At 42.0% G+C, this 27,353-nt stretch overlaps 1 protein-coding gene across 7 annotated transcripts in view; it reads left to right on the plus strand.

Moving 5' to 3' along the window:
• UBR4 (ubiquitin protein ligase E3 component n-recognin 4) overlaps positions 1-27,353 on the plus strand; it is a 78,288-nt gene that overhangs the window by 5,796 nt on the left and 45,139 nt on the right. For all 7 annotated transcript variants that reach the window (XR_003988468.1, XM_030463633.1, XM_030463627.1 and 4 more), the window contains exons 4-49: positions 304-433; positions 536-675; positions 1,008-1,110; positions 1,652-1,793; positions 1,909-2,033; positions 2,721-2,845; positions 3,090-3,149; positions 3,276-3,466; positions 4,248-4,347; positions 4,437-4,574; positions 5,053-5,170; positions 5,581-5,768; positions 6,386-6,545; positions 6,666-6,751; positions 7,753-7,922; positions 8,523-8,805; positions 9,386-9,518; positions 9,920-9,999; positions 10,486-10,614; positions 11,033-11,215; positions 11,434-11,556; positions 11,646-11,875; positions 12,515-12,639; positions 13,199-13,296; positions 13,424-13,581; positions 14,269-14,478; positions 15,473-15,574; positions 16,202-16,302; positions 16,486-16,684; positions 16,897-17,085; positions 17,421-17,484; positions 17,671-17,862; positions 18,479-18,549; positions 18,747-18,894; positions 19,420-19,647; positions 19,864-20,034; positions 20,135-20,317; positions 20,996-21,154; positions 21,693-21,845; positions 22,127-22,354; positions 23,196-23,353; positions 24,380-24,551; positions 24,712-24,913; positions 25,191-25,354; positions 25,576-25,792; positions 26,162-26,378. Coding sequence is in view for 6 of the 7 variants with exons in the window: in XM_030463633.1 (XP_030319493.1) it covers positions 304-433; positions 536-675; positions 1,008-1,110; positions 1,652-1,793; positions 1,909-2,033; positions 2,721-2,845; positions 3,090-3,149; positions 3,276-3,466; positions 4,248-4,347; positions 4,437-4,574; positions 5,053-5,170; positions 5,581-5,768; positions 6,386-6,545; positions 6,666-6,751; positions 7,753-7,922; positions 8,523-8,805; positions 9,386-9,518; positions 9,920-9,999; positions 10,486-10,614; positions 11,033-11,215; positions 11,434-11,556; positions 11,646-11,875; positions 12,515-12,639; positions 13,199-13,296; positions 13,424-13,581; positions 14,269-14,478; positions 15,473-15,574; positions 16,202-16,302; positions 16,486-16,684; positions 16,897-17,085; positions 17,421-17,484; positions 17,671-17,862; positions 18,479-18,549; positions 18,747-18,894; positions 19,420-19,647; positions 19,864-20,034; positions 20,135-20,317; positions 20,996-21,154; positions 21,693-21,845; positions 22,127-22,354; positions 23,196-23,353; positions 24,380-24,551; positions 24,712-24,913; positions 25,191-25,354; positions 25,576-25,792; positions 26,162-26,378 (7,046 nt within the window). In the remaining variant the exon portion in view is untranslated. The remainder of the gene's footprint in view (positions 1-303; positions 434-535; positions 676-1,007; positions 1,111-1,651; positions 1,794-1,908; positions 2,034-2,720; positions 2,846-3,089; positions 3,150-3,275; positions 3,467-4,247; positions 4,348-4,436; positions 4,575-5,052; positions 5,171-5,580; positions 5,769-6,385; positions 6,546-6,665; positions 6,752-7,752; positions 7,923-8,522; positions 8,806-9,385; positions 9,519-9,919; positions 10,000-10,485; positions 10,615-11,032; positions 11,216-11,433; positions 11,557-11,645; positions 11,876-12,514; positions 12,640-13,198; positions 13,297-13,423; positions 13,582-14,268; positions 14,479-15,472; positions 15,575-16,201; positions 16,303-16,485; positions 16,685-16,896; positions 17,086-17,420; positions 17,485-17,670; positions 17,863-18,478; positions 18,550-18,746; positions 18,895-19,419; positions 19,648-19,863; positions 20,035-20,134; positions 20,318-20,995; positions 21,155-21,692; positions 21,846-22,126; positions 22,355-23,195; positions 23,354-24,379; positions 24,552-24,711; positions 24,914-25,190; positions 25,355-25,575; positions 25,793-26,161; positions 26,379-27,353) is intronic.

The raw sequence follows: 27,353 nt of genomic DNA on the forward strand, positions 1-27,353 counted from the left end.
TATTTAAGATCTGGGCTTCAGTAGAGGCTGATCTGGATCTTCCTTCTGCATTCTTGTCATGGAATTTCAGCTTGTGAGCAAGGCAAAACAAAGGTGAACTGAAGCCTTGCTTAAGGAGATCTCCAGTAAATCTGTTGCAGTCTGATTTAGTTTTGTGTAACAGCCTCCATCAAAACTGTTGTTGCCTGTTTGTTGAGTTTTTAAATGCAGCTGCTCAGAATAAATGATGACTGAGGGATAATTGGAACCAACAGAGTTGAAACTGTACTTGATGTCTGTCTTTTTTTTTTTTTTTTTTTGTAGAAACACCTTATTCTCTTGATAAAGGGGCTGTGCACTGGCTGCAGCCGCCTGGATCGAACTGAAATTATTACCTTCACAGCAATGATGAAATCAGCCAAGCTGCCTCAGACTGTCAAAACCCTCTCTGATGGTAGGTGATTTATAGTTATGTCACTGCAGAGTTGAAATTAGGCACAGAAAATCTTATTATATTTTTGATGTATGAAATGATGGTTTCCTCCTTCTCCTGCAGTAGAGGACCAGAAGGAGCTGGCCTCCCCGGTGAGCCCAGAACTAAGACAGAAAGAAGTGCAGATGAACTTCCTCAATCAGTTGACATCAGTCTTTAACCCTAGAGTCTCCTCATCAACATCTATCATGGCAGAGGCACAGGTAAACAAGCAGCCCTAGAAGAGAAGCAGTCTGAATTTTAGCATAATTAATATTGGTGCAGGCAAGAACAGAGGGCTGTAAGTGGTAGGGTTTTTAAATACACATGCATAAAGAAAACTTCTCAAGTGTTTAAATCCTCCTTGCGTGCTGATGAATGGCAAGTGAAAAAAATAATGCTTGCATTGCATTGGCAATGGTAATTTTATTGCCTCGTGGAAGCTGATGTTGAGGGATGCTCACAGCTCTTTTGAGTGCTCCTGTGTGGGGATGTACTGCAGTACCTTGTATTTTTAATGTTTCCGTGATATATTTAGGCTGTACTTGCTTTTTAGGTGGAAGGAGAGAATGAGGATCAAGCTGCCACAGATCAAACCTCTGCAGCAAAGACAAAAAGCATATTCATTGCTCAGAATGTAGCCAGTCTGCAAGAACTTGGTGAGAATCAGCCTTTTAGGACTGGGGAAAAAAATATGAGAACAAATGACTCTCCAGTGTTATTCCTCACAGCTCTGAGTGGAAAGAAGCTTTCTGACCTAAGATATTTGCTCTCTAGGACTTGCTTGGTTGCATGCTGATGTTACTGGGGGAGGTTGTGGCTGTAATGTAGTTCTCTTTAATGAGAAGTGTTTGTATGCAGTAGGTTTGTTTTTTGAAACAAAAAAGGAGAGAAAGGTGGAGGATATAAAATAGCCTGTGGGAATGATTACTGAGCAGGTGTGGATTGAACCTGGTGTGCCACATAATGTTCACTCAGAGCTTTGTGACACCCTTTATGAGTACTGGCAGGAAACTTCACTGTCTGGTTTATGTGTTGGAAACTAATCTTTATCCTGTGACCTCAGCCACAATGACATTTTCTCACCACAAAGAATAATTAAGTCAATTATTGACGACCGTTAGATCTCCGCTGCTTAGAAGCTTTCCCATGGGACAGTAAAAATAACACTGCTATTATTGTTTACTTTTTTTTTTGTAGGTGGCTCTGAAAAACTGCTGAGGGTGTGCCTCAACCTCCCCTACTTTTTGCGATACATAAATCGCTTCCAGGACGCTGTCTCAGCCAACTCATTTTTTATTATGCCAGCCACAGTGGCAGATGCCACCGCTGTTCGCAACGGGTAAGGGCCTGTCCTCACTCTTCTTTGGTAGATGCTGGGTAAAAATTCTGAAAGAAAATCACTGTAGTTTTCAGTTACTGTCTGATGTGCACCTTCGTATGTGTCATTACTGTAGGTTTCATTCGCTGGTGATTGATGTGACCATGGCACTGGATACTCTTTCTCTGCCCGTACTGGAGCCCCTGACGCCCACACGTCTCCAAGATGTGACTGTTCTTGCTCTCAGCTGTCTCTATGCAGGTGAGTTGACTTCCTATATTTTCTTTGGAACTTTAAGTTGCTCTCACTTTAGCTCTGTTACCTGCACGTTTGAGGTAAGCCCACAAGTAACCTTGATTTCTTGGGAATCTGAAAGCTGTGCAGCATTCTGCATAGTCTGGTGGCTGTGTTAGTATGGAAATTGTTACAGTGACGTGGAAATAGTGATATATGCAGCAAATCACTTGTCAGTATCAGAGAGAAAGATTTGAGTGAGAACATCATCTTAATAGCCTGTAATTTCTGCTCTCCTTTTTATTTCTGTTCAGAGGATAATATATTTTTGCAATTCTTATGGCTTCAGCTTAATTGGTTAGACTCCCAAATTGGCCTGGTTTCCCAGGAATGGTGTAAGTACACCAGTATTCCAAGTATTTAATTGGTATGGGTAAAATTTTAAAGAGATGTTACAGACAAGAATGAAGATTGCCTTAAAAATGAGATTGAATTAGATGGCAAAACATTTCCTCCTTTAATTGTTCTCACATGTTTCTGTAGGACAAAACTTGACTCTCTTGGGGGTGTTTCAGAACGACTTCTTTATCTGTCAGATGTATTCCCAGCTCCATCAAGATTATGGGCATGTTTGATACCACTTGTCTTCATGTGCTAATGGATTCCCAGGACTGGCTCTTAACACAACTGTCACCTCCTTTTTTTTCCAATCAGGTGTGAGTGTGGCAACTTGCATGGCCATCCTCCATGTGGGTAGCACTCAGCAGGTACGATCTGGGTCAACAAGTTCCAAAGAAGAAGATTATGAAAATGATGCTGCTACTATTGTACAGAAATGTGTAAGTAGATGACAGAGTGTTTGTTGTTTACATTCTTGGTGAGTGAAGTGTGTAGAGTTTGTATTTTGTTGTGTTGCAGTACACATCTTTGATTTCTGGGCATTAGACTTACTGATAAAAGAAGCAGTGGGGTGGCTAACTGTAGAGGACAAAATGCAATGGTATTTGTAGTTTCAAAAGCGTGTGTGCTGGTTTACTGTTTTCCAGTGGATTTCTTAAACATTGTCATGGTTTTGGATTTCAGCTCGAAATCTATGAAATGATTGGACAAGCCATCAGCAATTCACGCCGTGCGGGGGGTGAGGTAAGAGCTGTGTCTCAGGAAGCATTTTTCACTGTTTTTATACTGTTACATTTTGGCATTTGGATTGACACTATTTTGTCTTTTTGATACCTTTCCCCCCCCCTTCCTTTACTTTTGGTATGATAGCATTATCAGAACTTCCAGCTGCTCGGGGCTTGGTGTTTGCTAAACAGCCTCTTCCTCATCTTGAACCTCAGCCCCACGGCCTTGGCTGATAAGGGAAAGGAGAAAGATCCATTGGCTGCTCTCCGTGTCAGAGACATTATTGCTCGTACGAAGGAGGGCGTTGGGTCTCCCAAACTAGGACCTGGGAAAGGGTATGTAGATACCCCACTGAAGTACTCACTGTCTATGTTTCTAACCATGCCCAGCAAACAATTACTGTGAAGGCTTGTTCTTCCCCTGTACTCAGCGCTGGTTAGGCCACACCTCGAGTCCTGTGTCCAGTTCTGGGCCCCTCAGTTTAAGAAGGATGTAGAGGTCCTGGAACAGGTCCAAAGGAGGGCAACCAGGCTGGTGAAGGGACTCGAGCACAGGCCCTATGAGGAGAGGCTGAGAGAGCTGGGGGTGTTCAGCCTAAAGAAGAGGAGGCTCAGGGGAGACCTCATTGCTGTCTACAACTACCTGAAAGGAGGCTGTAGCGAGGTGGGAACTGGACTCTTTTCACAGACGACCTTCAACAAGACAAGAGGACACAGTCTTAAGTTGTGCCAGGGGAGGTTTAGGTTAGATATTAGAAAGAATTTCTTCACGGAGAGGGTGATCAGGCTATGGAATGGACTGCCCGGTGAGGTGGGAGATTCTCCATCCCTGGAGACATTTAAAAACAGACTGGATGTGGCACTCAGTGCCATGGTCTAGCAACTGCTCCGGTGGGTCAAGGGTTGGACTAGATGATCTCTGAGGTCCCTTCCAACCCGGCTAATTCTATGATTCTATGATTCTATGATCTCTTGAGACTTCATCTCCATTTGTAATTCAAGTTTTAATTGCTGAAGTTGTCTTTCACTTTAACAAAGCAGTCACTTCACACTATTTAATATATGTGTTTTTATTTGCCCACTTGAAGTTCTACTGTATCCTTTCTTTTTTCTGTAGGCACCAAGGGTTTGGTGTTCTGTCAGTGGTGCTAGCAAATCATGCTATCAAATTGTTGTCTTCGCTCTTTCAAGATCTGCAAGTGGAAGCATTGCACAAGGTGTGTAGGTAGCATCTACATTCTTGTGAAACATTTTGCCTTCTCTCCTGAAACACATTTTAAATCCTCTTTTCAATGCCATCCCCCAGGGCTGGGAGAGTGATGGTCCACCAGCAGTGCTGGATATCATGGCTCAGAGCACATCCATCCAGAGAATTCAGCGGCTGATAGATTCTGTGCCACTTACTAATTTGCTGCTGACTTTGCTATCTACTTCCTACAGAAAGGTAGGAACTGGGTGAACCACTCCTACCAAGTGTAGGAGCCACTCCTACCAATGGGAAATTCTGACTTTACAGACTGGGGCTATGCTAAGAAGAATTTTAAATTCTTTTTTCAGAGGCTGTCAGCTGGGGCCTCTCTCCTGCTTTCAGAGATGTACACTTGACAAACTTGTGATGAAATTTTTCTCTAAGCCCAATGATATCTGTGAGTTCAGTGAGGAAGTGGAAAGGCTGTTTTCAGAAGAGTTGCTTGTATGTTAGAGCTGTTAATTGAAGCACTGTTTAAAGCTTAGCCTAGATTATTTATTTCCAGCCATCTTGTGTAAATTTTAATAGAAATTAAGGGTGAGAAGCCTTGAAAAAACATTCATAAATTGAGTTGAATTTGCTAGAAGAAAATTCAAATGTGTTAGATACTCAGGTTTACAAATTCTTATCCTTCACAATCCTAAAATCTAACTTGTTCTGCTGCTTTTCTAAGGCTTGTGTCTTACAGCGTCAGAGGAAAGGCTCCATGAGCAGTGATGCAAGTGCCTCCACTGATTCTAATACTTACTATGAGGATGATTTTAGCAGCACTGAGGAGGACAGCAGCCAAGGTAAGAGAGCTTGTAACTTAAGTCAGGATTTTAGGCTGTCTTTCAGATTCAGTGGCAACCTGGCTATTGAGCTTTTGCCTTCTTGGGCTGTAATGCTGAAAATATGAAAGAGGTTGTAAGATGGCTTTGGCAGAAGTAATACTGAATGTACTGTTATGTAAACTGAAGGCAGAGTGGCTGGGGTTTGGTAGCATTTGTGTAAAAGGAGAGTGGAAATAATTTCTTCTTGTAAATTCCTACTGGACTGCTGTGAAAACACAGCCTTATGATTTGGAAAAGGGAAAATTAAGATACCAGCCACCTTAACTCTGCTCCCTGAAACTTTTTCAGGCCTTTTCAAAGCTGAGTAGTTTGCATAAGGTGTTTGCTTGATAATGTTCTGCTTTTGGTTTTCCTGCCTTCTGTGTAAGATGATGACAGCGAACCAATCCTCGGGCAATGGTTTGAAGAGACAATCTCTCCAAGCAAAGAGAAAGTGGCCCCACCACCACCTCCTCCTCCACCACCTTTGGAGAGCTCACCTCGAGTGAAAAGCCCTAACAAACAGACTGCTGGGGAGAATGGGAACATCCTGGCCAGCCGCAAAGATCCAGAGCTGGTATGGGAGGGGCTTCAGGCTTGGTCAAATAACTGATTTATTATAGTGTGGTTTACTTGGCAGTGAGTAGCTGCCTGGACAGACAGCTTGATAAATGTCAGGTGTTTTAAGCACATTGCTGATGGAGAACTAGTGACTGTCATGGTGCTGAAGAAAGATGTTTGCTCTGCTCTTCTGTCAAGTGGAATATCACAGTATTTGTTTCTGATGGGGGAGCAAAGACTGAGGATATCTGTTTGGGTTACAGAGGGAAAATGAGGGCAGAACTACAAATGAAATGACTTCCTGATATAATACTTTTACCTCCAGCTCTGTTGGGTAAAGACAAAAATAAATACTGTAGTCAAGAAGTTAGAGATACTGGCAACCTTATCAGAGAATCATAAAATCAGTTCTGATACAGAACACAGAGTGTAGTGAGCTGCATTGCCAGCAGTAAATCTGTACCCCACTACCAGGGGGGCACTGTGGTAACTTGAAATTAAATTTTAATTCCACTTAAACTTTGAATTTGAATTTGAATTTAATTTTAAACAAGCTCAATTTTTGTTTCATGTTGTCTTATAATACTCCCTCTGCTCTTGTGGCTCCTAAGTGTGTTCCTTTCTCCTTTCCAGTTTTTGAGCCTAGCTTCCAACATTCTGAACTTTCTCACTTCTTCAATGCTGAACTCCAGGAATAATTTCATTCGCAACTACCTGAGTGTCTCTCTCTCAGAGCAGCACATGGCCACCTTGGCCAGCATCATCAAAGAAGTGGATAAGGATGGGCTTAAGGGTGAGTGAACAGAACCTCTGTGTTAGAGAACACAGACTGTAGGATTTAGAGCTCTGTGTTTTAGTTTTATGTGGAAATTATAAATCTGTGGTAGCAGTGGTTTGATCCCTGTCTTTATAGGCACATCAGATGAGGAGTTTGCTGCTGCACTCTATCACTTCAACCATTCCTTGGTGACCTCAGATCTTCAGTCCCCTGCCTTGCAGGTAAGTCTATGATTGAATGTAAAAATAAAACAAAGGAGTGTTGGTATCTTTTAGTGTCTCTACATGGACTCTGCACACCAAGGGTCGGATATTGATGATTTTGTTTGGCTCTGCAATATATTCTTTTGCAAAAAGAGTTTGGAATATGTTGGAATCATTGATTGAGATGACCTTTGCAGTCATCCAGTACAAAACTTCTTGCCAAGTGTAACCTTGGAAGTTCAGATTACTCCCCTGAACTCTGAAGGTGATGAAAGCTGAAAAGCAAATGAGTTTGTATATTCTGTCTCTGAGAGTTGCCTCTATCCATGCATTTATCAAGAGATGTCTCCTGATAATCCCACAGATTTGCTTTGCTCTCAGGACTCATGCCAAAAGGCCTCCGAATTCTCTCAGGAGGGAATCAGATTAATCCTTTTGCTTTCATACCTTCAAAGTATTAACTTTGTAGCTTCTTGGTTTTTTTTTTGCTAGGTCATGAGCTGACCCAACACTGTAAGTAGAGGTTATAAATCTGCTTACCAATCAGGGAATTCAATCCTTATACTTTTTGTTGACTGTTTTCTACTGTATTTAAAATACTCAATTGTTCTCCTTTTTAAGCAATTGGACTTTCCAGAAATCTGCCTTTTCACTATATTTGAAAAGAAACAAGCATTATTGTGATCAGTCAAACAGATCTTCTTCCAGATTCTTAGATACTGAATATAGTAGCATAATCTCCCCTGCTGTGATACTGCAGAGAGTGAGTGCAGCTCATTAATGCCATTTTTTCTGCATTGGCAGGGAAGTTGAAAGTTTGCTTTGGATTAGGTGGCAAAGTGACAGTGTGTCCCTCAGTAGCTATGCCATGTATTTGAGACAGGAGAGAGATTGCTGTGTGAACCCTTACAAGCTGAGCACCCTGCTGTTTATTGTCATCTGTTTGTTCAAATCATGTTTTTTAATTAAAGCATCAGACAGGATTTGCCTCTTTTCAACAAGTCTCTGTTTTGTTCCAGAACACACTTCTTCAGCAGCTGGGAGTTGCCCCTTTTTCTGAAGGTCCATGGCCTCTCTACATCCATCCTCAGAGTTTGTCGGTGCTCTCTCGACTTCTCCTGATTTGGCAGCATAAAGCCAATTCCCAGGGAGATCCTGATGTTCCAGAATGCCTTAAAGTTTGGGAAAGGTGAGATCTTAAACTGCAAGTCATCTTTTACCTCTCAGATTTTTTTTCAGTCAAATTTGGATTTAAAATTTTCTGTGTTCTTTGAGGGGTGATGGCATGTGACGCTTAGAGGAGCAGTCAGTCCTGTGTGTTGCTGGAGGAATAGGATAGTAAATGAAAACTAGAATCAGGATTTGAGTGGATGAAGGCTGAATTACTTACAGTAACACTGCTTTTAAAAAAAGGAAGGTGAATGTCTAACTTCAGCAGGTTTCAGGTAGATTCTGTTAGGATGGTGCCAAGATTTTCTGTCTATGCTGTTACCTGGAGTCACAGTCTCAGTCCTTAGCTGTAGTAGAGAGCCTTTCCTTTCTCCCTTTGGATGATCATTCATGTCTCCCATCACATCTATTTGCTAATTGTATTTCTCGTTTTTTAGTGTTTGCATAGTTTCATTCCAATTTATAATACAGTGAATAATGTGTGAAATTGCCAGAAAGAGAAGAATAAGCAGAAAAATACAATTATGAAAATGTTTCTCTAGCCTGTAGTTAGAGATTTTAAAGAGAGATCTAAGCAAGGAGAAAAGTTAACTTGATAACTTTAGTCTCTTATTTTCAGGTTTGTGGGCACACTGAAGCAAAATGCTTTGCAGGGGACTCTTCCCAGTGACACAGAAGATCTGAATGTTGAACATCTGCAGCTTCTGCTGCTTATTTTTCACAATTTCTCTGAGAGGGGCCGCAGATCTATCATGATGCTGTGTATCCAGACAATTGTGGAGCTGACAGTGAACATGGATACCCAGCAGTCTTCTGTGCCACTTATTGTGGCACGTCTGCTCTTGGTGTTTGACTACCTGCTCCATCAGTATTCCAGGGCTCCTGTCTACTTATTTGAACAGGTGAGATTTTTGGATCATGTTCTGGATACTTACTTGGTCACCCAGCAAGGGATCTGTAGCAGGGAATCAGTTGGTGTGCTCTGTTCCCTTCCTGACTTTTGTGTTTTGGTGTTATTACCGAAACTGTTGGGTTTTGGTGTTGTCACCAAATTTGCATTTGCATGATTAAAACCAATTGCTGGTTCCTAGCAGCAGGTACAGTTTGAGAGGAAATTCCTGGTGTAACTACTATCCTAATAAATCCAGCTAAGGACAGGATTTATCTTTCAGAATATTGAGTATTTGGGTATTTAGGCACTGTTTCACAAATACCTTGCCCACTTTCTCCTTGCTTCATATTTGCTTGTTGAGATTTTTGGCACTGTTCTCATTAATGGAATGCCAGTTTTTTGTGTGTGGCTTTTTTTATCTGATTGAAGCTTGACGATTGATTTAAAATGCTCACTTTAGAATAAAAATAATCAGATAGAATTCATGCCTTCCATCAGAAAGCTCTTTTTTAATTCTTAGTGGTATTACACCCCTTACCTCTTAGTGACAAGTAACTCAAGGGTGAGTTATTGTGTGTTTTTTTATTTAGGTGCAATATAATTTGCTGACACCACCCATTGGCTGGGTGAGTAGATCCCAGGACAGTAGCAGGCAAACATCTGTCCCACTTTATCATGGGTTTAAAGAAGTGGAAGAAAACTGGACCAAACACTGTTCATCAGGTAAGAAAGAAAATTTAAAGAATTTTTAATTCCAAAATATATTTTCCTAAGCAGATGAGAGCCCTTCCTGTGCCCTCTGTGTGTAGTAGTGTTCCTACTTGTAATAGGCATAAAACAGACAGATAAAAATGCATTCAAGAAAAGTTTTAGTAGGTAAAAACATTGTCATCTGTGAATATGCTACAAGTGATTCAAAATAGTGTGTATCTGTTATGTATGAGTAGGAAAATCTTGGCTGCATATACTACAGGTAAAAAGCATGTATAATGTGTCATGGAGTGAGCTTAGTGGAATCTGATACTAACCTTAAAATGTGAGATTTGGGGATGGAGGAGAGGGGATAACACAGTACTAGCTAATTAAAACTGTCACTTTGAACATATTTTCTGTCCTCATTCCAGACTCAGTTCTGCAGCCCAGATTCTACTGCATCCTGTCTCCAGAAGCTTCTGAGGATGATCTGAACCGTCTGGATAGCATGGTATGGGAAATTCTGGTGTATAAAGACCTTTCTGTAAGCCTTGAGGGCTGTGTTGATTTGTCAGGTGCCAGGGAAACTGGACAAGAAAGAAAAGCTTGATGAAGCAGCTGGAGCACTCTTGCACCCAGGGGCAATAAGGACAGTGGCTGAATAAGATAATAAGGGATTTCTTTTTGTGCTGCCAAAGACATGTGGTATTAGAAGTTGCTTTTTCATAATTCTACTGAATGTTCTTGCTGGGTTTTTTCCTCACTAAATTTATTGTCATCTAGCTTAAGGGCTTGCTTCTTGCATGCTTCCTTATAACCATTTCATTGATACTGTGACTGGGGAGAGAAACACCTGACAGAACTAACTTCCTCAGATTTTATTTGACATTGTTTGGTCTGTGGGTATTCTGAAGAGTTCAGAGAAGAGCTTGGCCATGTGTGAACACAGAGCTGAGCAGTCTGCAAACCAATGATCCTGCCTTGTCATCTCTTGCAGGTTTGTGAAGTCCTCTTCTCTAGGACTATGAAGTATGATGAGCTTTACACAGCCCTGACGTCACTACTTGCAGCTGGGTCACAGTTTGATACACTCAGGAGGAAAGAGAACAAAAATGTCACTGCTTTGGTAAGACTGCTGTAATGTTTGTGTTGAGGAATAACAAGCTTTTCAAACTTAATATTTTCAAACAAAGTATTTAACCAAAGACAATAATGGGGAACTTAAAATCCCTGTACGTAATGGTAGTGTCATAGTGGTAGTGCAACTCAGATGAGGTTTTAATTCATAACATGTTTTAGGCTTCCTTGGTAATTCTAGGAGGACTGGTGGAATATGATGAAGCAGAAGAATTTTGTATAATTGTTCCTTTTTCTTTTCTCACTTCTCTTTCTTGCATAATTTGAGAAACCCAGTCCAGTATGTGTTAATCTGATGTGACACATCTAGAGGAGTCTGGAGTCTCCAATGAGATCATTTCAGTAGCTGTAATGATTGAAACTGCAATCTGTCTTTAATAATTTTTCCACCTCTTACTTCCATTTAGGAAGCTTGTGCCCTTCAGTACTACTTCTTGATCCTGTGGCGGATCCTTGGGATTTTGCCTCCATCCAAAACCTACATGAACCAGCTGGCTACAAACACACCAGAGATGAGTGAATGTGATATTTTACACACCTTGCGCTGGTCATCCCGCCTGCGAATCACATCTTATGTCACCTGGATTAAGGTACAGCCTCATCTTGTAGGGCTGTTCTGTAATGGCAGTCTCTTGTTCTCCCATGCCAACTGCACGTGGTATTTGTTGTGTGGGCGTGGTGGTGAGAATGGCAGCTTGTGTCTGTGTTTTGTAAGGTGTTCTAGCTCTGTAATTGGCAGAGTGGTTAATTATAGAGCACTTTAAAAGTGTGACAGGGTTTTTTTTTTTTGGTTTTTTTGGATCTGTAGGATCACCTAACAGAGCAGGGCATGAAAGCTGACCATGCTGCTTCTCTCATTGAATTGGCCTCCAGCAAGTGCAGCTCGGTGAAGTATGATGTGGAAATAGCAGAGGAATATTTTGCTCGACAGGTAGGGTGGTGTGAATACAATTGTGCTTACAAGGCTTCTGTTTTTAGGGAATGATTTGCACTTACTGTTCCATCCCTTTGTATTTTAAGATCTCTTCTTTCTGTGGTGTTGATTGCTCAACCATCCTCCAACTTCATGAAGTTCCCAGCTTACAATCCATTTACACCCTTGATGCTGCAATTTCCAAGATTCAGGTTTCTCTGGATGAGCACTTTTCCAAGCTAGCTGCAGAAACTGATCCACATAAGTCTTCAGAGATAACCAAGAACCTCCTGCCTGCCACGCTGCAGCTTATTGACACTTATGCTACATTTATCAGGTACAGTCCTTAAGATCACCAGTAGGAATGTAATTTTCTTCTGTGCACAGAGCTTTCTTTGCATTTTGTGTTATTTTCTTAGAGGTATGTTTCTTTTTTTGTTTTTCTAATAGTCCAATATAATTACTCTAACATGGGTCCTCTAGAGTATCCATGGTTTTAAAAGAAAAATGAAAAGTAACTTCTCAAGTTACTCAAGTATGTGAAGTTGTTTCTCAGTAGCCTTCTTGTCTGATCTTTAAAGACTTGCAAAACCAGCTTTTCCTCCAAGGATGAAACCTCTTCTTACCACTCCTTGGGAGTTTTTGTTCAGGTTATTTCACTGAGATAATATTGAGACTCTCAGACTATCAGGAAAAAGGGGGTTTAATTCCTATGTTAAGAGTCTGAAGTCTTTTGAACTCTCATTATAACCTGTGTAGAAGAAAGTGAAACTAAATCAGCTTTTTTCTTTTGAGTCAGTGCTTTTCCTGGTAGGTAGTTATAGGAAATAAAACCCCAGAACTCCCATAGTGTTACAACACAAAAAATGGGGCAGAACTTCAGAAATTTACTTTCTCATCTGTCAGTATATTGATACACTTAGTTCTGAAATGCAGAGCTGTGCCCTCAGATGAATCCTTTCCATTTTGATCACAGATCTTACTTGCTAAGGAGCCTCTCCGAGGAAGGCTCCACTGAGCACAAACCCTCTGAGGAGAAGCTGCAGGGCTATGCTGCAGTCCTGGCCATTGGATCCAGCCGCTCCAAGTCAAATACTCTAGGTGAGGTCACTGGATGGTTCACATTTCCTTCTTTCTATAGGTAAAGCTTTCTACAGTGCTGCCAACATCCATTTTCATGGCTCATGTGCTCTTGACCATTTTGTTCAAATGGGTGCTTTATCCTGTCAGTGGCAAACTGGGAGTTCTTTCCCCTGGAGTTTCCTACCAACTGGCAGAAGAAGCTGGGCAAACCTTGAAAGAGTAACTATTCTGGGGGCTTACCTGGCTTACTGAAACACTCTTGTAATCATGTTGGTGGGCTGGGTGTCATGGTAGAGTAAAGGGAATTATGGAATGTTGATATGTTGAAGACTGCTGCTAATTAGTGTATTTGGCCATGTTTCCTGTTTTAATAAAGTAAAAGGAGCCTGTAAGCTTTTGCAAACTTTGGGGATAATTTTGACCTGTAGAAAAGCATGAAACTGGCAATTCACAGTGGAATTACAGCTCAACTGAGCTGTGTTTTTATCAAATGATGTACTTTTAAAGTTTTGTAGAAGAATTCTGGTATTCAGTGGGACCCATGACTCAATTACTTATGATTCTGTATTAATCACAGGTCCAACACTTGTTCAGAACTTGCCCTCAGCTGTGCAGACGTTATGTGAGTCATGGAACAACATCCATACAAATGAGTTTCCAAACATTGGCTCATGGGTGAGTCCATCCTCGTGAATTGATTTGGTGTGATCTCAACTCCTTGGATAGCTGGGAATGGTGGGCAGTTTGTCTTTCTGTTTGAGGTAACAGGTTCTGATTTTTGTGCTCATTTCTCACCCCTCAGCGCAATGCCTTTGCTAACGACACCATCCCAGCAGAAAGCTACATCAGTGCAGTCCAGGCTGCCCACCTTGGTACTCTCTGCAGCCAAAGTCTGCCTCTTGCAGCTTCCTTAAAGCACACCCTGCTCTCCCTGGTCAGACTGACAGGGGATCTCATTGTGTAAGTGATGGTTTTATGTTGTATTCTTGCTTTTTATATTATTCTTACAGATCTTTCTGCTCTTTATCAGACTGTTTGGGGGGAACATTTTGTGAACAGGCACTGGCTTTTGAACTAATCCTTTAATAGAGTTCCTTTCAGTTTACAGTTCTAAATTCAAAATGAATGGTAGTCTTGATCTGGTATCTCTGAAAGTCAGACTCTGAGAGAAGCCTTTGGTCCATTTTGTCAAATAGGGACTTGAAGAAACTGAGCTACAAAGTGGGACAATGTAGATCTATTTAATTCATTTGGGGTTTTGTAATCATTCACTTATGTGATGTTTTCAAAGCATGAGGAAGAAGTTAAATGAAAGAATTTTTTTGCCAGGGACTTAGTCAAAGATATTCTGAAACAAAAAAATAGTTACTGACATTGCAGATAAGTCCAAAATCCATACTATGTGGTAATGTGATTGTCCAGGAATATTGTAACTCTGTGTGCAAAAGTAACATGTAGAGTTTTCCAAATGAGAACCATTTTTCTGAAGAGAAAAGTGGCTAGGACAGTGCATTTATCTTAGCTTTCTAAAAAAGGTTTTATCACTGACTCCTATCCAGACTTGTGCTTTGCCTGTGTGCTTTCTGGTTTGTCCAATAAGGAGATTCTCTGATATAGAGAATTAACTTGTTTATTTTTCTTTTCAAGCTGGTCAGATGATTTGAACCCACCACAAGTGATTCATTCCCTCTTGCCACTCCTGTTGGAAGCCAGTACAGAGAGTGTAGCAGAAATAAGCAGCAACTCCCTAGAGAGGATCTTGGGCCCTGCAGAATCAGATGAATTCCTGGCACGTGTTTATGAGAAGCTGATCACAGGATGCTATAACATCCTGGCCCACCACTCTGATCCAAACAGGTAACAGGCTGGGTGGGGGGCTTGTAGTGCTCTTTGGGCGAAGCTGGATACAGAGAATTAACTACAATATATATATCTAAGTATCATTGTCATTTCTTGAACAACACAACAGAAAGGCAAAACAATCAGCTAATTTTTATCTATTGGAAGACCTCTGTACTTGCACACTGAATATACAAGATACTTTATGCACATTACCAGGATTTTCAGCACTGTCCTGCAGGCAGTGTGGATTTTAATAATCTCTTCGAGCTCTGTATATATTTTGATAACTTTTCATTTAATCAAATAGAAAATGATGTAAATATAAGCACAAAGTCAAAGCTGAAGATGCCAATCTAAATTGCTTTATATTCCTTTGTCTCATTTCTTGCTGTTTGCAAGGATGGCTGATCCCTGCTTTATCATAGCAAACTATGCAGATTTGTGCTTCTCACCCCTTACTCTCTGTGTGTATGGAAGGAATCAGCTTGATGTGCAGATGTTGAGTCTGCCCATCTGAAACAGAACATTAGGTGTAATGATAGCTGCATCTTTTAAACACTGATCCTCTGTGGATGGAAGGTAATTCAGAGGGAGAGGTTCTGCACCTGGTAGAGAATGTAAATGTGATTGGATTTTACTTGCAGGGTATGCTGTGGAATGGGGGTTAGCACAGGAGAGAACAGGGAGGAGTAACACTAAAAGAGACTTCAAGTGTAAAAAGAGGAGCCATTTAGAGGAATTTATAATGTGAGGAGGCTGAGTAGTCTAGATTTTAATATGTTTCTGACTGTTCAACATGCTTACAGCATCATGCTTGACTTTTTTTCTGGTCTTTTGGTGGATTTGTTGGTGTTTATGTTGATTCATCAGTTATTTTTCTTCTGTCACTTGGAAGGAGAGCTGCTTTCAGTTAGTGGGAAGTTTAGTAGAATTATATTTGCAAAACCAATGACTTCTTGGCTCTCAGAATTGTTGATATTATTGTTAATATGTGTCTTTTGATCCTCAGTGGCTTGGATGAGTCCATCTTGGAAGAATGTTTGCAGCATCTGGAGAAGCAGCTTGAGAGCAGCCAGGCCCGAAAAGCCATGGAGGAGTTCTTTTCAGAAAGGTGAAGTGATCTTGAAAGTTGTAGCCCAAAGACTTCATTTCCCTTCTTTTTTATCTAAGCTTGTCACTGTCAACACCTAAGTAATGGTAATACCATTGCACAGGAACTGGAAAATAAATAAAAAAAAGGTAAAAAATCTGTTAGGGTGAGCCACCCTTCAAACAGCACTTCAGAGTGTGAAAGATTTTCTGTGTGGGAGGGGACCTACATCTTAGTCACTCCAAATAAAATATTCAGTGTTCTCTGATAGTGATAGTTTTGTCAAATACATTATAGGGAGGTTTTGACAGATGTTGGTCTATAAAGCAGTTGCAAAGTCCCAGATTCACTCAGACCTTTCTTGAGGCAATAAGTTGATAATTTTAAGGGTGGAGGTGGAGTGTTAGCCTGACTTAGAGTTGTGACAACAATTGGGTTTTGCTCTCTACTTGTTCAACAGTGCAAACTGCAGCACTCTGGTGGCTGTACTTTCTAAAAATGAAAGGGAAAATAGGCAAGAAAATCCTGAACTTTGGTTTGCCTTTGAACTGAGGGCAGACACAGCTGAGTGCAAGTGAAAGAGAAAAAGAAACAAAAAAAAATGGGTGATCTTTTACAGAGCTGACTTATTTTTCCCCCTCAATATAGTGGAGAACTGGTCCAGATCATGATGGCAACAGCCAATGAAAACCTCTCAGCAAAGTTCTGCAACAGAGTGCTGAAATTCTTCACCAAGCTCTTCCAGCTGAGTAAGTGATTGCTGAATCTCCTCTGTCCTGCCTCTGCCCTTGTTCTCATATTAGACAGGATTATGAAGGTGCTTGGAAGGAAAAGCTGTGAAAGGGGGTGACAGCTTCACAGTTTTAGTGGAAAGCCACCTTCAAACACTTTTGTTGTAGCATCTGTCACTCAGTAGTTATTTTCTCCACCAGCTGAGAAGAGTCCCAACCCCAGCCTGTTGCGACTTTGCGGCTCTTTGGCTCAGCTGGCTTGTGTGGAGTCTGCACGTCTCCAGGCCTGGCTGACCAGGATGACCATGTCCCCACCCAAAGATTCAGATCAACTGGAAGTTGTGCAAGAGAACAGGCAGCTGCTGCAACTCTTAACAACTTACATTGTTCGGGAAAACAGGTGAATTTTACAGCTTTTGTCATCTCTTTTGTGTGCTGTTGGTTTATTCTGTAGATGTGCAAATTACTCGTGAATTGCTGATGGCTTCTTGTCATCTTTCCAATGGAGTTTGCCCTGAAGTCACTTCTGTGTCAGTGCCCTTGGGCTGTGGGGCTTAGCTGTACCTCAGGAGGTGATGTGCCATGTCTGAAACTTTTCTTCTTTCTAATTAGCCAAGTGGGAGAAGGAGTGTGCACTGTTCTGCTGAGTACTCTAATTCCAATGGCAACAGAAATGTTGGCCAATGGTGATGGCACAGGCTTTCCTGAACTGATGGTCGTGATGGCAACCTTGGCTAGTGCAGGACAAGGTGCTGGACACCTCCAGCTTCATGGTGCTGCTGTTGATTGGCTGGGCAGATGGTAAGAGTGAACTGTGTACTGCTCTTCGTTCATTTGCATGACTTAGATTGATTTTTTTTTTTAATAATTTGGGAACAGAAGTTCATGGTTACTGACACAGGCTTATTTTTTAGTTTGTTAATTGGAATATAAAGTGCCTGAGAGAGGCTGATCTGTGTCCCCCCTCATTAACACTATTTTCCTTGTCTTTTCCACTCTCAGTGGTTTAATTACTGTATGTATATGTTTCCTGTTGTTAAAGCCAACTGAATGCTTGAAGCCATTGGTGAGAACTGAGTTTATACTTCCCAAAGACTGTTAGCTGTAATGGTCTTCTCCACTGTTTTGTCTTACAGCAAGAAATACCTGTCTCAGAAGAATGTGGTAGAGAAAATGAATGCAAATGTCATGCAAGGAAAGGTAAGACATGACTATTGCTTAACTTGCAGGCATAAATCTCAAGCATGTGCTGTATCTGCTGTCCTGTTTTGGTTGGATAGTGGGAATTTTAAAGCTCTTTGGTCAGGGTTATATATCCTTGCCTTAGAGCAACTGCAAGGGGATTGAAGTATTGCCTCTCAATTTCCATTCTTCTCTACTTTATAGCACGTGACTATCCTGGAGTGTACATGTCATATTGTCTCTTACCTGGCTGATGTCACTAATGCACTGAGCCAGACCAGTGGCCAAGGACCAAGTCATCTTTCTGTTGATGGAGAGGAACGGGCAATTGAGGTGGATTCAGACTGGGTGGAAGAGTTGGCAGTGGAGGAGGAGGACTCTCAAGCTGAAGATTCGGTAGGCAGTGTTCAGTTAATGCAGCAGATGAGATGAAGATTTATTTTGTAGCTTCCAAATCAAAATTGCTCAGGTTGTAAATAAAGATTTTGTTGTTTTTTCTAATGTGAGACTGGGTTAAGAACCCCTAGTTGTCAGATCTGGTAGAGAATATCTCATAACCTGGTGTCTTTTTAACTTTTGTTGACATCAGAAGGTTTTGGGGGTTTTTTTGTTTTTTTTAAACAGAAAGGAAGAAATGGAGTAAGATCAGTTCGTTCTGACTTGCTTCTTTGTCAGTACCTATTTTTTATATCAACAAGCAACTATTAGGCTTTTAAGTGCTCTTGAGTGGGGGAAAAAAGCTATTATTAATGCATTCTTAGGAATTTGTTGTCCCTGTGTATTATTTTTGTTACTGTTTTCTTTTCTTTGATTTACTCCTGAGTTGCTATAAAATAGCAAAACCTCTCCTTATGTGCTTTAGTACCAGCTGCCTTCTTTTAGCTAGTTGATGCTAAAGCTTGATGGCTTTAAAATGTGCCTGAGGATTGCATGCTGTACCACATGCTGTACCACATGCCTTTACTGTAGCTGTAGCTATAACACCTTCCTAAAACAACTTTCTTCTTGACAGGATGAAGATTCTCTTTGTAATAAACTCTGTACCTTCACCATCACACAGAAAGAATTCATGAATCAGCACTGGTAAGAACCTCTCAAAACTTATGTTCAGAATTTCATCATGGTATTTCTGGCCATTGAGAAGGAAGCAAATGCAGCCTGTGGGCCTTCCTGAGGCATCATAATTTATAATTAATATATGAGTAAATAAATATATAATAAATTTATATTTTATAATTAATAAGTTATAATTTATAACTTATCTGGCATCTTTTGTGCAGGTATCACTGCCACACTTGCAAGATGGTTGATGGGGTTGGTGTTTGCACAGTTTGTGCTAAAGTTTGTCACAAGGATCATGAGATTTCTTATGCCAAGTATGGATCATTCTTCTGTGACTGTGGAGCCAAGGAAGATGGCAGTTGCCTGGTAAAGTGTCTTCATGTCATATAAGCTGTGGTTTCTTGAGTTTTTAAAAGTCTTTAGCAGAGGTTTCTGTTCTTCAGTGAACTGCATCATGATACAAGTGCGTAAGAGTACTAAACCTTGCAGGCCTTGCTTTATGATGAACCCTCTGAAATTAAGCTTGCCTGGAGATTTATTTTTTGCACGTAATCAGTGCATTGGCAAATCTCTGTCCTACCTACTACTTGGATTCCACATACTTGTACAGAATTTCCAAGTTGGCTAAACCTACACACCACCATTTCTCATGTTTTCCACTACCAGCAAACAAAGTAATTTTTTCTTAAATATGAAAGTTTTTCTAACATTTGGGTGTAGAGTGGCATGCAGGATGCTGTTGTGTATTTTATTTAAAATGGAGATCTAAGAGAATTGCATTCCATTTCTTTAAAATTATATTAGTCTTGCTACTGTTACAATCTGTATTTGTTTTGTCAGTGGTAAAATTGAGTCTGGTTTGAGCTTTTAGCACTGCTCTGTCATTCCCAGGCATTGGTGAAGAGAACTCCCAGCAGTGGCATGAGCTCTAGCATGAAAGAATCTGCCTTCCAGAGTGAGCCCAGAGTACCTGAGAGTGTCATTCGACATGCAAGCACCTCCTCTGCAGAGAAAGCCAAGGTCACCGTCAGTGAGGGGAAAGGCCCTGATGAAGAAAAACCCAAGAAGAGCAGCCTGTGTAGAAATGTTGAAGGCTGTCGAGAGGAATTGCAGTCCCAGGTATAATTATCAGCTAACTGTTAGGAGGAAAGTGGTTTATGATGAGAATGTGAGGCAAACTGTGTTGGATTTCAGCCAAGTTGCCTGATTTTTATGCTGTTCTTTATGATCATGAAAGTGTCATCAGGCTTTAAAAACCACTTTATTTGTGCAGCTCTTGAGAAGAATCCCAACAGCAGCCTCTTGTGCCTCACTCGCCTTCTCTGTTTTTTGTAGGCCAACTTCTCCTTTGCACCTTTGGTGCTGGAGATGCTGAATTTCCTGATGGACTCGATCCAGATAAACTTCCAGCAAGCTTCAGCCATGGGGAGCAGCAGCCGTGCCCAGCAGGCTCTCAATGAGCTACACACTTTGGACAAGTCAGTAGAAATGACAGATCAGCTGATGGTATGAAGCTCAAGGAATGATGTGTTACGGGGAGGTGGGATCACTTTTCAACAGAAAAATTGCAGTAATACACTTCTGTATGCTTCTCCTGATGGCTCAGGTCCCAACTCTTGGCTCTCAAGAAGGTGCTTTTGAGAACGTCCGCATGAACTACAGCGGGGACCAGGGCCAGACGATCCGGCAGCTGATCAGTGCTCATGTCCTCAGGAGGGTGGCCATGTGTGTGCTCTCATCCCCACATGGACGGCGGCAGCACCTGGCTGTCAGTCATGAAAAGGGCAAGGTGAGTTCTCTGACTCCTCAGAGGGTGTTGGGTCATCAAGGGAAACAGCCTTAGGAGGCTCAATAGGCAAGCAAAATATGATCCGTTCCCAGGCTTGGATCTTCTGGGAGGTGTTGCACAGCTTAGAAGAACCTGCTTTGAGTCCAGAGGAGGGCCATGAAAATGATCAGGGGGCTGGAACATCTCTTAACAAGGAGCTGAGGTTGTTCAGGCTCCAGGGAGTGACCTGAAGTATCTGAAGAAGGAAGGGTGGAGATGGACTGTTTGCAAGGGCCTGGAGTGATAGGATGAGGGCAATGGTTTTAAATAAGAGAAGAGTTTAGATTTAGACTGGATGTTAGGAAAAGATCTTTACTGTGAGGGCAGTGGAACAATGGCACAGGCTGCCCAGGGAGGTGGTTGAGGCCTCATCCCTGGAGATGTTCAAGCTGTGGCTTGAGGAGGCTCTGAGCAACCTGATCTGGGTGAGGGTGTCCCTGCTGACTGCAGGGGGTTGGACTGGGTGACTTTTGGAGGTCCCTTCAAACCCAAATCATTCTCCAGTTCTGTGCTTCAGAGAAAGGAGTTCTTGAAGCAGAAATAGGGAAAACTGTAGGAACAGAATGATAGACCTGAAACTGAAATTCCTTTTTCCCCTCAATTGCCAGGTTGGGTAACTAAATTCATTTTATTCTGCAGATCACAGTCCTTCAGCTCTCAGCACTGCTCAAACAAGCAGATTCCAGCAAAAGAAAATTGACCCTGACTCGCCTTGCGTCTGCACCCGTTCCATTCACTGTCCTGAGCCTGACTGGGAATCCCTGTAAGGAGGACTACCTAGCTGTGTGTGGGCTGAAAGTAAGTGCCTGACAAACCCTCTTCTGGGCAGCTGCAAATATCAGCTCAAATCAGCTGTATTTCTTTCCTCTGAGGAGCTAGCAGAGAGCCAGCTCCAAAGGTTTGTCACTAATTTTAGCTCATGGATGACTTTCCTAAGAGATATATAAAGTAAAAAAAAAAGGGGGGCATATAAGTTTTACTTACAAATAAAGTAAAACTTACTGTATTTAAGCCAATTTAACTTTTAAGACGAAGGAGGTAAGGTTTAGTCACATGAAACTTGGTGTGTTAGAACTAATGTTGTGTAGCAATGACTCCTCTTGCTTCAGCTTTCACAGTGGATAATCCAAACTGAGCTAAGAAACACTGTGGGGTTTTGTTTGTTTCTTTACAGATTTTAAACTGTCATTCCTCTTAAATGCAGAAATTGTAGATTCTTACTTCATGAACCATTTTTGGAATGAAGAGGAATGCTGGCTTTTAACTCCATTCTTGACTTGAAAGGTTTATAAACATTTTGTTCTAATCTTAGCCCAATTTTGTTTCATCACTCCAGGACTGCCATGTGTTAACGTTTAGCAGCTCTGGATCAGTCTCTGATCATTTGGTACTTCATCCCCAACTAGCCACTGGAAACTTCATCATTAAAGCTGTGTGGCTGCCAGGATCTCAAACAGAGCTTGCTATTGTGACTGCAGACTTTGTGAAGGTATGTTTGATCATCAGCTGTTCATGATAAGTGGTCATCTTTAAGAATCTGCATCTTGGTAGAGTTGCATGCAGAAGAATCTGATACTATTCTTAGAACTAAATTGGACATATAAATTTGTGGTGGTCTCCCACTGTTGCTGTAAGAAAAAACAAAACCAAAGAACCCAAAGAGAAAAAAATTAACTATAATATCTAGTAGGCATTCCCTTGTCTCAACTTTTGTCCATTTGCACTATATTGTTTCATAGTAGTAAACTATTTTCTTGATTCTTCCCACAGATTTACGACCTCTCAGTTGATGCCTTGAGCCCAACTTTCTACTTCCTTCTACCAAGTTCCAAAATCAGGGATGTCACTTTCCTCTTCAATGAGGAGGGGAAGAACATAATTGTGATCATGTCCTCTGCTGGATACATCTATACTCAGCTCATGGAGGAGGCCAGCAGTGCCCAGCATGGACCATTCTATGTCACCAATGTGCTTGAAGTCAACCATGAGGACCTAAAGGTACTGGTGACTTTCTTGCAGCTGCAGTGGCTTTCTCTCTTTTGTTTGTCTTACAGTTGAAACCAGAGGTTTCTTTTTTCTTGTTTCCTCTCTTTTAAGCCCACTGATCTAGATCAATGAGCTTGCCATTCCTCTGAAGAGAGAAATATCCTTGCAGTGAAAAAGGGTGGGGGTGAAAATTAAACCCCTTGATCCTTTCATCTAGAAAATGGAACTTGTTTTCCATGGCTGGCTCTGAAGTCATGCCCATACAGGATTTCTCAGCAGGGAGATAGCTTCAGAGCAGTGCTGTTCTCAGAGGGAGGCATTCCAAAGGTGCAGGAACCAGAGTGGGTAAAGTTTCCTGACCATTGCTTGGGGCTCCAGAGGTGGAGTGAGATTTGGTTTTTGGTCAGTAATCAACTCTGTAGTTTGGGGGGGTGACTTTTAAAATCAATCCACATTTCACTCAGTATCTTACCCCAGCCTGCTCCAAAGCAGGGGAATGGATGAGAAGGTGGCCCTCAGGAAAGCTTTTTTTGTGAGCTGGAAACATGAGGAATGCTCCACAGGAGATTGCCATACAACATTCAAGCACGTAGATGTGGTAGCTGAGGGCCCTGCCTATGGATGTGCAGTCACAGTATCCCCTTCCAAAGCCTTTGAAGTAGCTGATGGATGAGTTCACCAAGGAGCTGAGCTTAGAAAATTGTCATTTAGGGCTGTGTTGTCTCACTGGTGGGGAGGGAGCAGGGAACAGGCGTTTGGAAGAATTCTGTCATGAGAAATTTATAAGCCTGACAGAGCATTTTGGAGAATGTGTGTTCATCTTAAAGACTGTTGTTTCTTTCTGACCCTGCAGGACAGCAATGGCCAGGTAGCAGGGGGTGGTGTGTCAGTGTATTACTCCCATGTGCTGCAGATGTTGTTCTTCAGTTACTGTCAAGGCAAATCCTTTGCAGCCACCATCAGCAGGGCCAATCTGGAAGTGCAGCGCCTGTTCCCAATTAACATCAAGAGGTGAGACTGGTGGAAGGCTCTCTTGAAGGTTTAATTTTATTTATTATGAATAAATCTTACCAATAATTCTTAACATCTCAGCTCTGAATGGTAAGAGCTTGTGGTGAAGATCCTCTTTTTGAATGAAGATTTCTTGCTACATTTCCTGTTGTTCTGCCCTAATTGCAGAATGGTTTGAAACCAAAGTTGACTGCTTCAGCAGTTGGGGCACATATGCTTTCTTTTTTTATTTTATGTCCCACTAGGATTTCACAGCAGAAAGGTGGTTTCAGAGCAGCCTTGCTGATCAGTGTGGAGCTGCTACTGGTGCAGCAGCTGGAACTGATGGGATTACCTACCCGCACAGAGGCTGCAGAGCAGGAAGCTTTTGTTTCCTTTCGGCACCAGTGGACCTTGTGTATTGTGCATATTAAGGCTTATTTGCAGACTCCCTTGGGACAAACCAATCTCTTATTTTATCAATCTGGCAAAAAAAAAAGCTATTCTGTCATCTGTTGTGACAGCCAGAGCTGGGCATTTAGGCCCCGGACTCTTCACTAGCCTGACACAAGGCCACTGTTGTGAGGAGGGTCTGTAGAAGGGTCAGGTTCCAAGAGCCCCCCGGTCTCAGTGAAGTTTAAGTCTTCTTGCAGCTTTTTTTCTTTCCAGTGAGCAGAGTCATGCAGATTTCACTGTATTAATCGTTGCTTAGTGCTGCTGGGTGTGTTGAAACATGGAACTGTGCATCTGTTCAGATAAAAAATAATTGAAAGCCTAGGTTTTGGGCATAAATGTTACTAAGTAAGCGTCTTGCCCTTAGTTTTCAGGGCAGAAATCCGGGCTGTGAATTGGGATGCTTGTGCCTTCTGTCCACTAAAGTGACTCTCACTTCCGAGCAGGGCATAGACGTTCCTGGCTCTTCATTAATGCAGTGCTGTGAATTCCTGCTGAGGACAAAGCTTTGACTGATTTGAGCAGTGATGAATTTTGTGTTTTCACTTGTAGTGCTTCTTATGTTAATGTTATTTTGCCCTTCATCTCCTGCAGTTCAAATGGTGGGAGTAAAACTTCGCCAGCACTGTGCCAGTGGTCTGAGGTGATGAACCATCCTGGCTTGGTGTGCTGTGTTCAACAAACCACAGGGGTCCCACTGGTGGTGATGGTGAAGCCAGACACCTTTCTTATCCAGGAGATTAAAACCTTGCCAGCTAAAGCAAAGGTCAGTCAGTTTGTTTGTATTTTTGCCCCTTCAGTTGTGGTTTCTTCTTGTTCCATCAACAAGATCTCACGTCTTCACAGATGTTCTAATACAAGGAGTTTGCTCCTTCAAGCAGTGTTTGGCAGGTCCTTTCCTTGACTTCCATTGCTTGCCTTTGCAGATTCAGGACATGGTGGCCATCCGTCACACAGCCTGCAACGAGCAGCAGAGGACCACTATGATCCTTCTGTGTGAAGATGGCAGCCTGAGGATCTACATGGCCAACGTAGAGAACACATCCTACTGGCTCCAGCCCTCTCTCCAGCCCAGCAGTGTCATCAGCATCATGAAGCCAGTTCGCAAGCGCAAGGCAGCTGCTATCAGTAAGAGACTTCTGCATGCCTTGTGTGAGGTTGCAGTAGCAAATGCAGGTGGCAGGGATAGATCAGCTCTATAGTTATTGAGGCACATCTGACAATCACCAGTTAACCCACAGCCTATGTGTGGGTAAAATGTTTCTGTAGGTGCACATAAAACCACACAGTTCTCCGGCTCACGCAGGCATTTCCAAAGGAAGCAATCTCATTCTGCAGCTTTTTTTAACCACAGCTTTGCCTATTTAGAACTTATTTTATTGAAGACATCTCTCTTCCCTTTTAGCAACTCGGACATCCAGCCAAGTGAACTTCCCTATTGACTTCTTTGAACACAACCAGCAGCTCTCAGATATTGAGTTTGGAGGCAATGACCTGCTGCAGGTTTACAATGCTCAGCAGATAAAGCACCGGCTCAATTCCACTGGCATGTATGTGGCCAACACAAAGGTAAATGGAGCAATCTGGGGACTCTGTTGGGCTTCTGTAGGTGACATTTTTGTCTTAATTGATGTCTGGCTTTTCTTACGAGTCTGCATTGTTCAACTGACCCTGCACAAATCCCATGATACTGTTCAATAAACAACGGAGGCACCTGTGTGAAGTCTTGTGATTCTTACCTTTGGACTTTCTGACTTCACCTTTTTTGAGCTGTAATTTGTCTTCTCCAGCCTGGGGGTTTCACCATCGAAGTGACCAACAACAACAGCACCATGGTGATGACAGGCATGCGGATCCAGATCGGCACACAAGCGATAGAGCGGGCACCCTCCTACCTGGAGATCTTTGGCCGCACCATGCAGCTCAACATGACCAGGGCTCGTTGGTTTGACTTCCCCTTCACTCGTGAGGAAGCCTTGCAGGCTGACAAAAAACTCACCATTTTCAGTAAGTCTGTGTTGATCGTTGGCTATGGCCTGCCCGTTGGTTTTGGTTGGGAGGATTGAAGCTATTTCTGGTTCACCTTGTAGCAGGGAGGGTCTTTGTTTGAAATTACCACAGAAACAGTTTTAAGGGTGTATGTAAACATTTAATAACTTCTTTTATGGCCCAGTTTCTTGCTGTAGTGGCTGAATGTGCAATAAGCTAAATTTGGCTCAATAATTCTGTGTTGATTTAATTGAGAAGGAAAGTGCTCTTGAGGAGGAGACCAAATTGTCAGAGTGGCTGTAAATTAATGACACATTAGGCTGTCCTTGCTTGTATTAACAAGAAACTGTTTTGTTAGTTTTTAAGAAATTTCTCTCATCACTGCAGTTGGGGCTTCTGTGGATCCTGCTGGAGTTACAATGATGGACTCCATAAAAATTTATGGCAAAACCAAAGAACAGTTTGGATGGCCTGATGAGCCCCCTGAGGATTTCCCATCTGCTTCAGTCAGCAACGTTTGTCCCCCAAACCTGAATCAAGGGAATGGCACTGGAGACACAGAGTCAGCTACCCCTGCTGCTGCCAGTGGGACTGTCCTGGAGAGGTATTTCTGCAATCTTTCTCCTTTTTAGTCCTTGAAAATGAGTAGCTGCTCTAGAAGGGACCTAGATACACTTGTGTGCCTTTCTTAACTGGGAGAACTTAAGGGAGTTAGTGAATTGTCCTCAAGGCCATACAAAACAGCAGCTTAAAACTCACTTATTATCTTCTAAGGAGAGCTTTGTGCTTACACTTGCTTTATGTGGTGGAGTAGATGGATAGATCTGTGTGCATGCTTCATGTTGCTAAGTTCATTTGTTACAGCGGTCTTGAAGAGCTAAGATACTTCTGCTGCCTTGGTATACTTTTTCATTTCAAGCTACCCCTTTCCCATTCTCTAGAGCTCACAAAGTTTGGGCCTCTCTGAAGTTCAGTTTTGAGGATAACTTTGTGTGTGACCTAGCTTTAGGTGTGTGGTTCCTACCAACTTGTAGCCTGTTTGTCTCAGGTTTAACTGCTGTGGTGGTGAAAATGTTAGATCTGTCCCCCAGAATGGCTATTGAGAGTCAGACCACAAGGGTGAGCTGGGTACATACTTAGAACGAACTTTCCTTTAAATATCCACACTATGTTGTTTTCCTGAGCTCATACAGTCTGTGCCACAAGGGTTGTAGAATGCCTGGCAAGCTAGCAAGGACAGGAGGGCAACAGATTAGGGAGGAAAATGCTGGAAAATGAACATTTTAAGGGATGCACTGCTTGACTGTGAGGAAATGGTGGTTCATTTTGTCTCAGTGAAATTTTCAGATAAAGATTCAGGGCTTGTAGTGGTGGTTATATCCCAGCTGAAGGACCCATTTTGCCATCCTTTAGTATTTTGTCTGGTAGCTCATGGGTTTTTTTGCCTCTCTTTAATTTCTCTTCCCTCATTCTGTGACATCTCCACAAGATGTCCCTCTTGGCACAGACGTGCTTTCTGGTTTCCCAAAGCAGTGGGATTATATTCTTAAAAAGTTGGAACAAAAAAATTTCCTCTTTA

This window comes from Calypte anna, chromosome 21 (genome assembly GCF_003957555.1).
Source record: "Calypte anna isolate BGI_N300 chromosome 21, bCalAnn1_v1.p, whole genome shotgun sequence".
Lineage (NCBI taxonomy): Eukaryota > Metazoa > Chordata > Aves > Apodiformes > Trochilidae > Calypte > Calypte anna.